We start from the raw sequence: 17,094 nt of genomic DNA, 5'->3' as shown, positions 1-17,094 counted from the left end.
TTTTCAGTTAGCAAACTTGACAGGCCTCTTGTAAGACTAACTAAAGGAATAAAGACTAAACAAATGATATTTTAAATCAAAGAGGGATATAACCGTAGTATAACTTAGATTTATGTTTTTTCCTCAAGGATCAGGAACAAACAAGACTGGGATACCTGCTTTCACCATTTCTTTTTAACATAGTATTGGAAGTCCTAGCCACAACAATTAATCAAGGAAAAGAAAGTCATCCAAACTGAAAAGGTATAAGTAAAAATGTCTTTGTTCACAGATGACATGATCTTACATTTAGAAAATCATGAGATTCATACATACACATACACACACAACAGTATGAATGCTAATATACGAATTCAGCAAAGTGGCAGAATAAAAAATCAACATGCAAAAATATGTTGCATCTTTATATACTAACAATGAACAATCTGGAAAGGATATTAAGAAATCAATTTCATGAACAATAACATCAAAAAGAATAAAATGCTTGGGAATAAATTTAACCAAGGAGGAAAAGACTTATATATCAAAAACTAAAAAATACATTGCTTAAAGAAATTAAAGAAGACATAAAGAAATGGAAAGATATCTCATTTTTTTCGATGAGAAGACTTAGTACCAGTAAAAGGGCAGTACTATCCAGAGCAATCAACAAATGCCTCCAATCCATATTAAAATCCTAACAGTGGTTTTTGCAAAAGTATAAAAACCCACACTAAAATTCATATGAAGTCTCATGGAACCCTGAATAGTAAAAATTACCTTGAAAAGAACAAAGTTGGAGGGCTTAAATTTCCATATTTCAAAATAAAATGTTTATTACAAAACAATTGCAATCAAAATAGGGTGGCACTGACATAAAGACAGACATATAAAGAGTGGGATAGAGAGTCCATAAATTATTACTCAAATATATGGTCAAACGATTTTTGATAAGGGTACCAAGGCTATTCAATGGGGAAAGGACAAATTCTTCAACAAATAATCTTGAAAAAACTAGAGAGCCATATGCAGAAGGAAGTTGGACTCTTAGACCATGAACAAAATTTACTCTAAATGGATCAACAACTTAAACATAGGAGTTAAGGCTACAACTTTCTTAGAAGGAAAGATAAGGGGAAAATCTTCATAAAAAATTTGGTTTGGTGATGATTTTTTTGGTATAATATCAAAATCACAGGCAACAGCAACAACCAAAAGCAGATAAACTGGATTTCATAAAATGTAAAACTTTTGTACATTAAAGGACACTATCAAGAGAGTGAAGGGAAAACCCACAAAATGGGAGAGATTATTTGCAAATCATTTATCTTTTAAGAGATTAATATCTAGCTACACAAACTCCAATGACTCACAGAAACGGCAACAAAAACATTCCAATTTAAAAAAATGAGCAAAGAATTTAAATAGACATTTCTCCAAAAAAGACTTCTAAACGGTCAATAAGGACACTGAAATATACTCAACATCATTAGTCATTAGGGAAATATAAATCAAACCCACAATGTTTTACCACTTTATCCTCATTAACATGACTGTTATGAAAAGAAAGGAAAACAAGTTTTGGTGAGGATGCAGAGAAAGTTTTACCCTTGTGCCTTGCTGCTGAGAATGTGAAATGGTGCAGCCACTGTGGAAAATAGTATGACAGTTCTTCAAAATTTAAACATAAATTAGCTTATTATCAATTTCTCACCTCTAGATATTACCAGTAACAGTCAAAAGTAGAGTCTCAAACAGATACTTGCACACAAATGTTCGCAGAAGCATTAAACAGCCAAAAGGTAGTAACAATCCTAATGCCCATCAATAGATGAATGAATAATGGATAAATGAAATGTGGATAGTGGATGAATGAAATATACCATACATACTATGTTATATTACTCAGCCATAAAAGGAAATGAAGTACTAATACATGTTATGATATTAATGAATCTTGAAAACATTATGCTAAATGAAATAAGCTGACAGAAAAGGACAAATATATGATTCCACTTACATGAGATACCTAGAATAGGCAAATCTATACAGATAGAAAGGAGAATAAAGGTTATTAAAGTCTGGACATAAGGAAAATAGGGAGTTATTATTTAACTGGTGACTTTTTTAATGTTTTCTGTTTGGAAGAATGAAAAATCTCTGTGAGTGTATAGTGATAATGGTTGCACAACATTGTGAATCTATGTTATGCCACTGAATTGTACACTTTAAAATGTTTAGGATGGCAAATTTTATGTTAAACATATTTTACCATAATAAAAAAAAGATGAGAGATTACCTACAATAATTTTCTAATAACTGTGAATGCTTAGGTGAAATACATAAATTTCTAGAAAAACATTATTTAGTAGAACTGACTACATAATAATTAATAGCATCTCAAGCTTGAATAGTCTTATGATTACTGAAGAAATAAAAAAATACTTTAAACATATTATGCAAGAAAATATCTGGATTAGACAGTTTTATGGGCAAGACTGTCACATTTTCAGGAAACATGCCATCTCAATTTTGTATAAACATTTCCAGACAATAGAGACAAGACAGAATATGTTCCAATTCATTGAGACTGAAACCATATGAAAACATTATAAGAAAAAATATTACAGAAACATTTTATTCATGACTATAAATCTTAAGCAAAATATTATTACTTATTTAAATTCAAGAGAATATAAACAAGGTAAATTGCCATAATCAAATTGGGTTTCCCATAAATATATTTTATGATGTTAAGAGAGAAAAAGAAACCATATGATCATCTCAACAGATTTAAAAAACTATCTGATAAAATTCAATCCCATTTTTTAAAAATTACTAGTTTGTGAGAAGGCAACAACTTCCAATTATAGAAAAATATTTCTTTGCCTGTTTAAAATCAGTACTTCCCTATGAGAATTAATTGTTCATATATCCATTTACACTCATCAGGCCAAATACAATAAAGGAAAACATATATGATCTGACTAAATTCCACATATGTTTTTTTCAGTTTGGCTTCTTCCCTCTCCTGGGAGGGATTGGGGGCAGGAGGAGAAGGGGACGACAGAGGATGAGATGGCTAGATGGCATCACTGACTCAATGGACATGAGTCTGAGTGAACTCCGGAAGCTGGTGATGGACAGGGAGGCCTGGGTGCTGCGATTCATGGGGTTGCAAAGAGTCAGACATGACTGAGCAACTGAACTGAACTGAACTGATTACCTAGTTATGATATTTTTTTTCTTTTAAGTTATTTTGTTCATTGTTGTTCAGTCACTAAGTTGTGTCTGACTCTTTGCAACCCCATGGACTGCAGCACACCAGGCTTCTCTGTCCTACACTAACTCCTGAAAAGTGAAAGTCGCTCAGTTGTGTCCCAATCCGTGACCCCATGGACTACAGTCCATGGAATTCTCCAGGCCAGAATACTGGAGTGGGTAGCCTTTCCCTTCTCCAAGGGATCTTCCCAACCCAGGGATCAAACCCAGGTCTTCTGCATTGCAGGTGGATTATTTACCAGATGAGCCACAAGGGAAGCCCAATAACATGGGAGTGGGTAGCTCCCTTCTCCAGTGGATCTTCCAGACCCAGGAATTGAACTGGGGTCTCCTGCATTCTAGGCGAATTCTTTACCAATCGAGCTATAAAAGACACTAACTCCTGGAGTTTGCTCAAATTCATGTTTATTGAGTGGGTGATGCTACCTAATCATCTCACCCTCTGCCACCCCTTGCTCCTTTTGTTTTCAACCTTTCCCAGCATCAGGGTCTTTTCCAATGAGTTGGCCCTTCACATCAGGTGGTCAAAGTATTGGAGCTTCAGCATCAGTCCTTCCAGTGAATTTTCAAAGTTGATTTTCTTTAGTACTGACTGATTAAATCATTGGTCAGTTTAAATTTTCTTCCATACTCTCACATCTCAAGATCCTCAAGGCCTTCAGCCTAAATTATGTCCTTCCTTCCAGCATTCCTCTCAATTAGTTCCCAAATGCTCCTCTCAGACAAACATGTTTTGAAACACAACTTTTTTCTGATCTCTCCTAGCTCAAAAAGCATGAACTCTAAGTCTCTCCCCTTTAGCTCATATATTAAGCTCAAACTCATGTCTAGTTTTCAAAAACCTCATTCAATGGTCCCACATTATCTAGTCAATATTATTTACTACTACTAACAAGTTCTGAAAGATTTCTTATCACCACATACAAATATATAGACTGTCCAAAAATAGATTTTCTACTCCAGTGGGAGTGAGGAAGAAAGAGGATAGAATGTTGTCAAATGGAACCTATGAATCCACATATGAAGAATTTTTTAAAGATAATAAAATACAAGCATTATCATAGCATATATATGCAAAGTCATAGATAGTTGAGTTTTTATTATATGCCTGATATTCAGCTAAGCATGTCTCATAGTAATAACAATAGCAGAATTTCAAGTAATCTTTATAACAAATTTATGAGTGAAGTCTCATAGTTCCCATGTTAAATATAAATAATTAAAAGTCTGAAATAATAAGTAATTATCTCAAGACCATACATTGTAATAAATAGAAGACTTAGGGTTAAAATTTAGGTCTAACACAGAGGATAGATTCTTTCCTACCTATCCAACTGTGGAAGGGACCCTGCCTTAACATTTTTAATTGTAAAAAGTATTTTGAAAACAAAATATTGGAAGCCATTGGAGAATATTTATCTCAGTATTATTCTTTGCCACTGCTATTTTCTGCACTTCAAATGTCCTCATACCTTCTTTAAATATCAAAATACAATCTACAGGCTCAACTTAAGATTCAAACCATCTCCAACACTCTCCCTTATGGCATCCTGGTTTATTATTTTTCTTCACCAAAACACTATAGTAGTGGAAAACTTTACCACACATTTAATAACTTTATTTGTTTTTATTGTTTCACCCCTCTTCATTTATAATCACTCAGCAAGGGAGAGGGTACCATAGTATATACTCATCATGTTTCTGAAAATTGATTATTTATCTAAAACCGATAATTTTCTGGAGATATATACATGTGCATTTGTGTGTGTATAGATACATATATATACACACACATATACAATATGCATATATGTTTTATATATTATATGTGTGTGTGTGCATGTTGTGTGTATCACATATCTGTCTCCCAGATAATCTTATTATAAATACAGAAAATGAAAGAAAATCATCTCTATACTTACCTATTTTATTTCCAGATAATTTTTCAGAATAAATACAAAAAGAAAAAAACTTATAAACCCATACATAGATGTGTATGTGTGATATCTATATTTCTATATCTATATCAAATATTTAGTGGGGTTTCATGGGAAAGTGAGGGGAAATTTTAAGTTGTTTGTATTCCCTATTTTGCTTTTCTCTGAAGACATTTATTGTGAATGCAAAATGGCAAAACTGATCATTAGACTATTAGATAGAATAACTGTAGGCATAGAAAGAAGATAAACTTCAGGAATAAAGAGTGAGCACTGTAGGACCATATATATCACACAATGTAAGCCCACATAAAAACTGGCACTTCAAAGATTATTTTATTTCCTTTTGTGTGTTTATTCATTTAAACATGGTAAACTAGATTTTTCCAGTTTTAGGACACTCACAATTGATCTTTCTCTGACTTTATTTTCTTTGTTGAAGCAGGGCTATGAGGTTTGAATGATAAACATTGAAAAGAGAAGTCCCACTGAGTTATTATTTTTTTGTTCTATTATAAGTGAATAAAAATAATCTGTTGGGCGGGAGTGGGAGATTCCTGTCCTTGACCAGCTGGCTCAAAACACAAATAGAAAAGATAAAATACAAAACAGAGAATGGTAACGCAGAAACTGCTTTTGCATCATATATTTCTTATGTATAGGAAATCTATTTTTTATATATATACATAATCTACTTAGTACTAAATTAATGAGAATAGTAATTTAATGTAAACACTACAACACATAATTAATGGAGCCCTTACTTTTTGAAAAAAAAGTTCAAATAAAAGAGCATTTTAAACAATTTTTAACTAGACTACAAAATATTTTTACTATAGCCAGAGCATTAAAAAACTATCTTGTAAGGAAACAAGCTTATCAATACAGCAGATTATAAATTACACTTTCAAAGCTCAACTTCTACATACCTTATTTTATTGACTACTAGTTTATAAAGTTTAAATTCAGTATTTAAGGTGGTTTCATCTCCAAACAGTGAAAGAATTCCAAAATGCACTTGCTCACCAGTTTTAACTTTGAAGTGTCTATAACCTTCACAATAGCAATGGTTTTCTCTTTCTCCTTCATCATTTTCTTTTCCTTACACTTGCAAACAATAACTGGGAGAGCTATGCAGAAACTTCTAAGGTGAACTTTGGTTCTTCCTTGGACTTTAAGTCTAATCTGGTCTAGACTGTGATTGACAAAAGCTTGCTTGCTGGTGTTACGCAGTCCTTTCAAGTTCCAACCAAGCACAGGGGGTTGTTAATATTTACTCAATCTCTGTCTCTGAAATAGTCTTGAACTATAATAGTTTACTGAGATTGCCAAGTGCCACCAGCATTTACAAAGCTATGATTGAAAAATACCCATCTATGATAAAATAAATAAGTTACTATGCACAACCATCTTTGAAAGGAAGAGGTGAAATGAAGACCAAAGGGTAGAAGTTATAGAGAGACAGGTTTAAACTCAGAAGCTAACAATTCTTTCGCTGGAATGTGGCAGAGGGTCAGATCAGGCTAAGGTCCCTTCAGATCCTAAGATTCTTACAGTTCTATGAAATGACTTCTTCTGAAGCTACTAGTGCAGCAGAGTGGGTAAGATTATTGCATCTGGTATCATACAGGATTGGATTCAAACCCCTACCCTGGCATTCACTAACTGTATGAGCTTGAGTCAGTTACTGAACTTCTCTAAGCCTCTTTTCTTATTTGCAAAATGCTAATAGGTAATAGTTTCTATCTCACATGTTTGTTGTAGTAATTAAATTTTCATGAAAAATATTTTATACAATTCTTGTCCCACAGCAAGTACCCAAGGCATAGTAACTATCATTACTACTGTTATCCTTATTGCTGCTTATGCCCATTAAAAAAATTTCTGAATGGTAATGCATAATGGAAACAACTTTTAAAAATATTATGTGTGAATTTTAAAATATTTATTTCATGTGTATTTGCTGAGCACCTATCATTTGCTAGGCATTATACTGGGTGCTGCGAATAAACTAATGAACAGATTACTTTCTCAGCTTTAGGGACACAGCAATGAATAAGGCAGACAAAATCACCAACTTCAAGGAGTTCACATTCTAGGGGTGGGAATAGACAATAAATGGGTAAATAATATAATAAACCAAATAATTTTTGTAACTCTAATACTAACCATCAGAGGGAATTAAATAAGATACTGATGTAGGATGTGTGGGATGGGGTCTTTCTGCTTGGGTTATTGCGGAAGGCCTCTCTGACAAGTTGATATTGACTAAAGATCTGAGGCATAAAAAGACAGTCATCCAAAGATCTGGGACAAAACCATTCCAAGCCTAAAAAAGGAAGTTCAACAGTCCTAAAATGATAACATGCATGTCACATTCAGTGAGCAGGAAAAAGGCTATCAAGACCAGGGCCTAAAGTTAAAAGGAAGTGCTGACTATGAAGTGTCTTGGTTATACTCTGAGGATTTCAGGAAGTTAGCAAAAAGTTAAGCAAGGAGAAACAGGATCTGATTTTTGCTGTGTGAAGATCATTCTGGCTGCTGTGTGATCCACAGCTGTACAGGGGTCAGAAGTAGCAGAGAAATCAGGTTGGAGTCAGTTTCTGACATTCAAGTAAGAGACGATGTTAGCCTGGAAAAGTGTTTCAGTAGAACAGCTGCTAAGTTGTGAGATTCAGGAAATCTTGGATCCTGATTAGAACAGCATAGTGATAAATGTGGGGATGTGGGAGTAAGAGAATGAAGAAGGATGACTTTTTTTGAGGGAGGGTAGTTCTAGATAGGTAGGGAGGGGAACAAAAACTTCTTTTCAGTCGTATTGTTTGAGATCTCTGTTGGAAGAACAAAAGATGTTAGGGTAGTAGTAAGTCATGTGAATCTAGCATTAGGGGAGAGAGCTAGGCCAGAGAAGGGTTGAGATTACCGATGGAACATACAGGTACACGAGAAAAGAAGATTAAATTCTGAGCCTAGGCGCACTTTAGCATCTAAAAGCCTATTAGAAGAGAAAGAACCAGCAAGGTGGATGAAAAGGCAAAAAATACGGTGCCACAGAATCCCAGTTAATACTTCAAGAAGGAGAGAGTGGTCAAACATGGCAAAGGCCACAAAGAAATCAAGGTTGGTGAGAATGGAGAATTTACTATTGGCTTCAGCATTGGTTGGTTTTAAGAGCTCTTTTGGAATTACCAGGGACATAGCTGTACTGGACAGTAGAGAAGGGGAGGTGAGGAAATGCAATCAGGGTGAAAATGGAAGCAGAGCCATTTGGGAGGGAGGTAGTGGAATCATGAAATAGTGTGGTAGCCAGAGAGGAACTGTATTCACAGGCAATCCTTTGATTTGGTTTATTTTTGAGGAATCTTAATAAAGGCAAGTGTAATGCTGATATTTGTAATCCAATACATCATAATAGACTAATGATATAGGAGGAGCTGGTATTTAAAGAGGGAAGTATTTGCAAAGGTAAGAATTAGTGGGATGTAGGACACAAGTAGTTGGACCAGCTTTAGGTTGCGAGCTGGGCCAATTCGATTCAAATAGAAGGGATGGCAGAGAAAATCAAAACAGATACTGGTGGTTTTGTAGAATTTGTGATACAAAGTTAAAAAGTAAGTCCTAATCTGATTTTATATATTTTCTCTCTGAAATATGTTGTGATAGAGAAATCAGCTAGCATATGGAGAATGGTGGAGATTTGAGAAGAGAAAGTAGATTAATGTTGTCTCATTAATGAGAATTTTAACCAAGGTATAGCTGTAATATTGTCTGGTAGTAATGAAAGCCCCTATGAAATTTTGGTGATGTATTGGAGGTGAGTACTATGAGCAATGTAGTGAAATTTTATTCATTCTGCTGCTCAGGTAAAGATGTGGAATAAGATGAAAAATAAGTTTAGCCAGGGTTGGGCTTTTGTCAGGAAAGGAAAATGAAGAAAAATGGGGATATGTTAAGAGTGTTTGCAAAAGAAATGGTTATAGTGCTTAACCAAGAATAGGTTAAGGAAGAAATTTTCAAAATGTCATGAGTGGGAAATAATAGCTACTGAAAAGAGTGATAGAGTCAATTAACTTGGAGTCTCCACAAGCTTGAGCAATTGTTGAAGTAAGAAATTAGACTAGGTGCACTGAAAAAAAAATGGAACATAATGGTCAAAAAATATGAAAGAAAAATGCTATAGAATAGAAAAATACACAATGAGATCTGGGATATCATCATGTGAAGGATGGCTGGATAGTGAGGGGAGAAATACCATTGACCCCAAGAAGACTGAGAAACTGAGAGGTTTGGTGTTGATGAAAGCACAGCTGACTTGGCTGAAGGTTTCTTGCACTTTGGGTCTTTTCAGTCCAATTTACACAATTGTTGCAGTAAGAACTAATTGGCAAGTAGCTAGCTCTCTTGTTTAAATAAAAATTAAGAGGTAACTTCTCCTTAACTATTCTGAGTCTAGTCACTAATCGTACAATATTCATTTCTGTGTCAGAAAAACTTGGACTAAGTTGAACTGTGAAAACCCTGAACTGTTCCATTCAATCTGGGGAAATCTGAAGGACCACCATAAGTGGTCCAAGCTACCCCAGAGCAGCTTCCAAGCTTTCCACCAACAGAAATTAAAATATGAGTTAACTCATGTTAACTCATTTTAGTTAATCTTACTCTATGCAGTGGTCCTGGGATAAATCTTGGCTAGGTGACACTCAAGATTTTCTGTTTAAGTCACAGCAAAAGAACTTCAAAGTGACTAATAGCACAGTCAATAGAGTGCCCCAGTTGTTGTTTAGTCCCTAAGTTGTGTCTGATTCTTTTGAGACCCCGTGGACTGCAGCCCACCAGGTTCCTCTGTACTTGGAATTTCTCATCCAAGAATACTGGAGGGAGTTGCCATTTCCTTTTCTAGGGGATCTGACTGAACCCCAGTCTCCTGCCTTGTGAGTGGATTCTTTACCATCTGAGCTACCAGGGAATCCTTGATTGCCCCTTGGACTTTGCAGTCTGTATGACAACCAGAGATTATATGTAAAATAACTGGCAATGTGCCTGTGGTATAGTAGGTGAGACATTAAGAATAATTATTTTTTTAATAATAATTTTTATTGAATTATGGTAACAATTCCTATACTCCTAGTTTCAGTCTTAATCTAGATGATTTATTTTGGCTGCTGCTGCTGCTAAGTCACTCTAGGGTAGGCCCGAGATCCAGAAAAATTTTCTGAGAGATAGAAAAGTGACAAAAATTGCTCCCAAAAGAATTATCTCAGAGATTTAACTAGAACTAAAGAAAAAAGGAAATCTCCTTTTTTAAGTTTTTAAGTCTGACTGAATGTATCTATCAGTGTACATTTGGTTATGACAATCATAAAATCCTGACACAATTAGCTTACAAAATAAAGGAAAAAAATCTTACACGATATGTGCTGTCCATAGGTAAAGAATTCTCCAGGGGCATATAAGCAGTATTTATTTGCATTCCTCTTGGATTTTCCTCTCTGTACCTTTTGTTTTCCCTCAGTGTATTTATCTTCTGGGCAATCAAATGGCCACATAAGTCACATTGTCTTACAACATCATAGAGAGACAAAACCTTCTCTTTGGTGGGTCTCCTTTAAAGACTGAAGTAAATTCCTAGAAGACCCCAGTAATCTGCTAAAGCTCCAGAACTGCAACATAAGCTCATTCTTAAAACAATCTCTGGCTAAGGAAATGGGGCCACCAGGGTTGGCTTAAATTAATCAGAAACTTCCTCTTCCTTGTCAAAGAGTGGATGTCTAAAAAAAAACAGCTGGGTTAGCAAGGACAAACTGTGTGCATGGCTAGGAATAAGCTGTGAGATTGTCTGTTCAATAGCTGAGAATAAAGTCAGTATAGGACAAAGGCAAACTTATGGAGGGATGTTCACATGCAATATTACCTAGGAATTTATGGATGAGATGAGCCAACAAATTCCTTTCATACTTACACCCCATATAAGCCAGGTTCTATCATCTAAAACCAAAAGTTCACTGGCTAAAATGCTTACTTAAAGCATTCCTCTGAATCTAACAGGTCTTTATTTTTACCCGCATGAACTATAAAAATCTTTCAGAATTTCCGATCTCTGTTCTACCAGCTATTCTTACACATTCTCTTTTTTCTCACTTCTTGCCTTTTCTTATGCTGTCCTCTTTTCTTGCTACTTTGCTGCCTTCATGTCTACCTCTTAAAATCTTAACTTTCCTTCATAACTATTTCAAATGGCATCTTTTCCTAAAGTATTTCAGAAATGTCTCAATTTAGCAAGGTTCCTGCTTTACTCAAACTCCAGGGCGACACTCTGACTAGCATTAAATATATATATGTGTGTGTGTGTGTGTGTGTGTGTATGTGTGTGATCTACTAAGATTTAATATAAAAACAGTATTGGCAATAGATATTTTTAATTATTCTCATAACACAGAAGAAAGTAAAGAAAAGTTAAGTGACTTATACAATACCTAGATGACAACTTGGGTTAATACTGAGATCCACATTCTTTCCCTCACTGCCTCTCGGGTGTGCCTCACCTCACTGACTCACCATCAAGTGGTCTCTTAAATAGTGTCTCACTCAACTTTTAGTTTCCAATAGCACGTGTATGATGCTTTGCATACAACAAATATCGAATAATTTTTTGGTTAATTGAACTGCTTGGTGTTATATCTTGCTTCTTGATTTACCAAAAATTGTTGGTTGGCCACCAGCAGATACTTCTTTATATGAATACACACAGGCCAGTAGTATCTATCTTTTTAGAAGTACATTCTGTACACTGCACTGTGCTATGCTAAGTCACTCAGTCATGTCCAACTCTTTGCGACCTTATGGACTGTAGCCCACCAGGCTCCTTCTGCCCATGGAATTCTCCAGGCAAGAGTACTGGAGTGGGTTGTGGTGCCCTCCTCCAGGGGATCTTTCCAACCCAGGGATCAAATCTGTGTCTCCTGCATTAGTAAGTGGATTCTTTACCACTGTGCCACCTGGGAAATCCACATTCTGTTTACAAAAAACAAATTCCCAATCATCATTGTCACCAGTTTGCACCGAATAAGCAATCTATGCAACCACTACAAAACAAGTAAGATAATTTGATAAAGAGAATGTTTCAGCATACAATTTCAATGAAATAAGTACCACATACAAGGAAGAGAAGATTGAAAGAAATTAGTATCATTTCCTCAAACCCAAAAGTTGAATAATGATTAAGAAAATAGTGACCTTATGCTGTGGGATTAGATGGAGAAAATTAGTATAAATAACATATTTATGTAGAGAATTAGTCAAATTTGTTGTCAATATGCTTCTTGAAATCTGAAAACAGAAGAGGTAAAAAGAATTGTCACATCATTCAAACAGCAAACAAAAAACTCACAAAAAAATAAACTTTCAATTAAAAAGCTAGATTTTTAACCTCATTTGATCTTTGTCTGATAACACTGGTGTTAGTGACTTGCTATAAAGTGGAAGTCTTTTGCACCAGAGAAAAGGAGGAAAGATATAATTCTCTTTTTTTGTAGTCTATTTGGGAATTAATAAATAGAAGAGGGATGCTTTCTCCAAACTTTTCTTAAAGTTTTAGGTTTAAAATGTTCATTATTAACATTTACACAACTCAGCCCACTGATTTACTGATGAACAGTATCTACACTACACAATACAGTCAGAATTCACTTTCTTTAAATGAAATGTTTAAAGTAACAAATCAAAATCTTTCATAATTTTTCTCATTTTCTAAAAGCTCTAAAACCATAAATGAACCAACAACAACCCCTTCAAAATGTGTAGAAAGAGTTTGTACACCCTTTACAGATTCTAGAGATTAATAAATGAACAATGAGAAGGCAACAGCAATCAAAGAGATATTATCTTATCTCTTCCCTGCGTACTATTCCAGGAATTTGTGATTTCAACACAGAAGTCTGTCTAAATGCCTTGAAGTAGTGTGAGGCCTCTTCTACCTTTCTTCACTTCGTCTTTAACCTTTGATTTTTGGCTCAAAAGTAAAGTTATATTGTGTTATAATGTTTTCCTTTCTCTATAAGGTATAGACCCTCTGAATCTGGTAGCTGTTAGTAATGGTAAAACAGTTAAAATTTAGCCATGAACTCATGATGGTATTATTATATGTTGTGCTTCAAATGGGAAATCTAAAGATTTCACAGAAAATGCTATAGCAGATAAGATATGTAATTAGATGGATGTTTATAGAGATTAGGTAGATAGATAGATAGAATAGTATAAGCCCTATAAAATTATGCATTTTTCCTGCACCAATAAATATTTTTTTAAATGTTTATCTATTCTGTACCAGCTTCAAAAGGGCAGAAGAAAACACCATTTGCTAATCAAATGAAATTTCTTTTTTTGTCATCAGGTGCTATTATTGATTTTAATCTCACTGACCTCCTCAGGTCTGGAAACACTTACTGTTCTTTGCATTAGCAGAGGAGAATCTGTTCCTTCCTCTTTAAAACTTGGGTCCATACCGATTATATCCTCAATAATGTCCTCCATCTAGCAAAATATAATGCATTTAGAATATTGTGCATAATGATAAAAGTTGCTCTTCAGTCTGAATTCAGATAGAAAGATTTTAGCAAGCTTTAAAAGTAAATTTTAGAATATTTAAATTAAGGTTATATATGTATCAAAATGCAGAATGTTTTAGAATTTGAAGTAATCCTAACACTGTGATCTGTGTTGCGTTTCCTTCATTCACTTCCGCCTACTGGCTGGTGATGACTAAACAAATCAGCCTTGGCTACTCCAGTATCTGCATAAACAGAGTAGTTATCATGAAATCCTTGAGCCAGAGCTTATATACTTCATTTGCAGAGAGATGACCACCTACAAATTTTATTTTTCTTTTAAAATATTTTGATAGCATCTTATAGGTGGATATTCAAACTTCATCCAATTAGTCCACATGAATAGAAACTACATGGAAATGTATTATCCAGCTTTCTCTAATGATCACTAATAATAATAACTATGATACTATCAACAACAATAATAATTGTGGACACCATAAATAGTAACTAACACATATGATGTAGCAGGAGCTGCTCTAAATGCTTTGCACACATCAGCTCATTTATCTTCACAATGACAATATGAAGTATATACTATCACTATCTTCACTGTATACATGAGGAAAGAAATTCAGTAACCTGTTTCAGATTATATAGCTGAAGAGTGACAAAGGCAGAATTGAAATCTAGAAATCTGATCCTACAGTCCTAACTTAAATCAGTTTTTCATTTCCTTTCTCAATTCCTTTCTAAAACAACCTTCCTTTTCTTCTGTACTTCAGCTGGAGGGAATATTAAAGCTCATATTTTTAAAAATACCATCACTTTCTCGCTCACTGTCTCTGTCCCCCTACAGCTCTAGCTCTCCTCTTGGCCATTATATTTATTATCTTTAGTGAAATTTTAAAATATAATGTAGGTGCAGAGATAATAAGAATGTGGGTTTATGTAACTGTAATACTATAAATTTCCCATGACATGTGCAGAAACAACTTGCAATAAACTCTGGTAGATATAAAAAAAATTTTTTTTAATGTTATCCTCTAAGCAAGATTTCTGAGGACCTTAGAGAATCAAAGGTTCACAAACATCTACTAAGATACTCCCAAAGGTGATATGCCAAAAAATTGGAATATTATTTATATATTTATTTAATAAATATTTGTTAAACGACATTTACTTCAAGACCTTGGTTTAGTACATGCTATAAAAGCTAAGAGCACAAAGTATCTGCCTTCATAGAACTCAAACTACTGAAGAAACAGGCAAGAAACAGTTTAATAACAAACAGTGGTATGAAGATATTAAAGCAGGATAGAAATAGAGTTGATAATAGTGAATGTTATTATATGAATGAGGCAAGGATTTACTGATATTTGAACAAAGACAAGAATAGCATGAGGAAATGGTAGTACTTTGAAAGAAAGCATAAAAGAAGACCTAAAGGTAGAAACAAGCTCATGTCTTTGAGGAAGAGTGAGGGGCCAAGGGGAACAGGAAAGAGTGAGCAAGAGGAAGAAAGAGTTGAGATAAAGATGAAACGTAGGTAAGAAATTTACATTGTAGAATCCTATGGACCAGCAGAGTCCAGCATAAATTTCTGCAACAGTGGGAATGTCCTATATCTGCACTGTCCAACACAGTAGCAAATACATATGGCTATGAGCACTCGAAATATGGCCAATGTTACTAAGGAACTGAAGTTTAAATTTTATTCAATTTTTAAAGATTACATTGAATTGAATTAACTTTAAAAACAAACAAACAAACAAAAACACGTGTCCATTGGGTACCATACCAGAGTGCAGCTCTCGGCCCTATTTTGAACTTTAGATGTGTTCCATGTGCACTGAGTGATCTTTAAAGGATCTAGGAAAATAAATATGCACTCTTGTTTCCTTTGGTTAGTCTGCTCTCTGAAAGTTTTCAAGTATATTATTGATTGTTACCAACCTCAAATTTCAGTTTTATGATATTTTTCTTATTAATATTCCACCATTAAATGGACAACAAATTTGTATTGAATAGATGTGGAAAAGACCTGAGGAAAGAAGGATGCTAAACACAATTCATGGTATATGGTTTAACTTTGGAGTACTTATAGTTTCACTAAAAATTACTCAAATAAATTATCCTTTTCTTTCTGGAAGATTACAATATAAATGATCCATCTCTTACATTAGTGGGGCTTCCCAGGTGGCTCTTGTGGTTAAAAAAAAAAGAACCCTGCTATCAATGCAGGAGACATAAGAGATGTGGGTTCAATCCCTGTGTCAGGAAGATCCCCTGGAGGAGGGCATGGCAACCTTGCCTCCATGGCAATTCCTGCCTGGAGAATCCCATGGGCAGAGGAGCCTGGTGGGCTACAGCCCATAGGGTCACAAAGAGTTGGACACCACTGAAGTGACCTAGCACACATGCTTGCTTACGTCTATAATTTTTCCCTCTTGCCTATAAACATGATCATTTATTCTATTCTAGATAGAAACCCTTCTTTTGTACATGTCAAAGTTCATGTTTCTTGAAGACTCTGCTTTTGCCTTTAATAACACTTCTTTTCCTCATTTCTGTCATCCACGAACATGACTATTATTTCACCTAATGATGCTGGCTTATTGGACATGCTGGCTTATTGGACATGCTGGCTCTTCTATTATCCTAAACTGACTTTAAAGTCTAATCCAAAGCATTGTTTCACAGCTTCCAGGAATCTTCATAACTAATCACCTTGGAATCCAATTGTTATTTTAAGAAAGGCAACTTTTTTTTTTATCAGATGAAACAGAGTTAACAGATTTCTGCTGCTGCTGCTGCTGCTGCTGCTGCTAAGTCGCTTCAGTCATGTCCAACTCTGTGTGACCCCATAGACGGAAGCCCACCAGGTTCCCCCATCCCTGGGATTCTCCAGGTAAGAACACTGGAGTGGGTTAGATATAAGAAATCAGCAAAATAAGCATCATAAAAGTAATAAATAAAGATGATAAAATACAAAGGAACCACAAAATATTTTGACTAGAGTAAAAATGGTGATAATAGGCTTGGAAAAATGAGACTCAAGGACAAAGGAAGAGATTTATAAGATTTGAAAGATTAAAAGTAAAGGTCTACAAAAGACCAAGAATTAAGCTTTTCAACAATTCTGGGAGCAAGAAGACAGCAGGATAACATTTGAAGTGTTAAAGATAAAGACTTTTGAACCTAGACATTTATAACCAATAAAATATTCTTTAAATATGTGCATAAGATAAAATTTTTCTTAGACATGAAAACCTAGAACTTTTAGAGCAAAAAAAACTTTGGAAAACACTCTTTTAGAAAATACACTAGTCATATAATAAACTATGAAATCA

At 34.6% G+C, this 17,094-nt stretch overlaps 1 protein-coding gene across 2 annotated transcripts in view; it reads right to left on the bottom strand.

Annotated features, from left to right (window-relative positions):
- TFEC (transcription factor EC) overlaps window positions 1–17,094 on the bottom strand; it is a 105,836-nt gene that overhangs the window by 32,601 nt on the left and 56,141 nt on the right. Inside the window, exon 1 of one of the 2 annotated variants that reach the window (XM_068973087.1) lies at window positions 6,225–6,290. The exons of the other annotated variant lie outside the window; for it this stretch is intronic. Coding sequence (XP_068829188.1) covers window positions 6,225–6,290 — 66 coding nt within the window. Of the gene's footprint in view, window positions 1–6,224; window positions 6,291–17,094 lie in introns of those variants that run through there. 2 annotated transcript variants of the gene reach the window in all.

This window comes from Capricornis sumatraensis, chromosome 5 (genome assembly GCF_032405125.1).
Source record: "Capricornis sumatraensis isolate serow.1 chromosome 5, serow.2, whole genome shotgun sequence".
NCBI classification, from domain to species: domain Eukaryota; kingdom Metazoa; phylum Chordata; class Mammalia; order Artiodactyla; family Bovidae; genus Capricornis; species Capricornis sumatraensis.
This window is presented reverse-complemented; position numbering and strand designations above follow the sequence as displayed.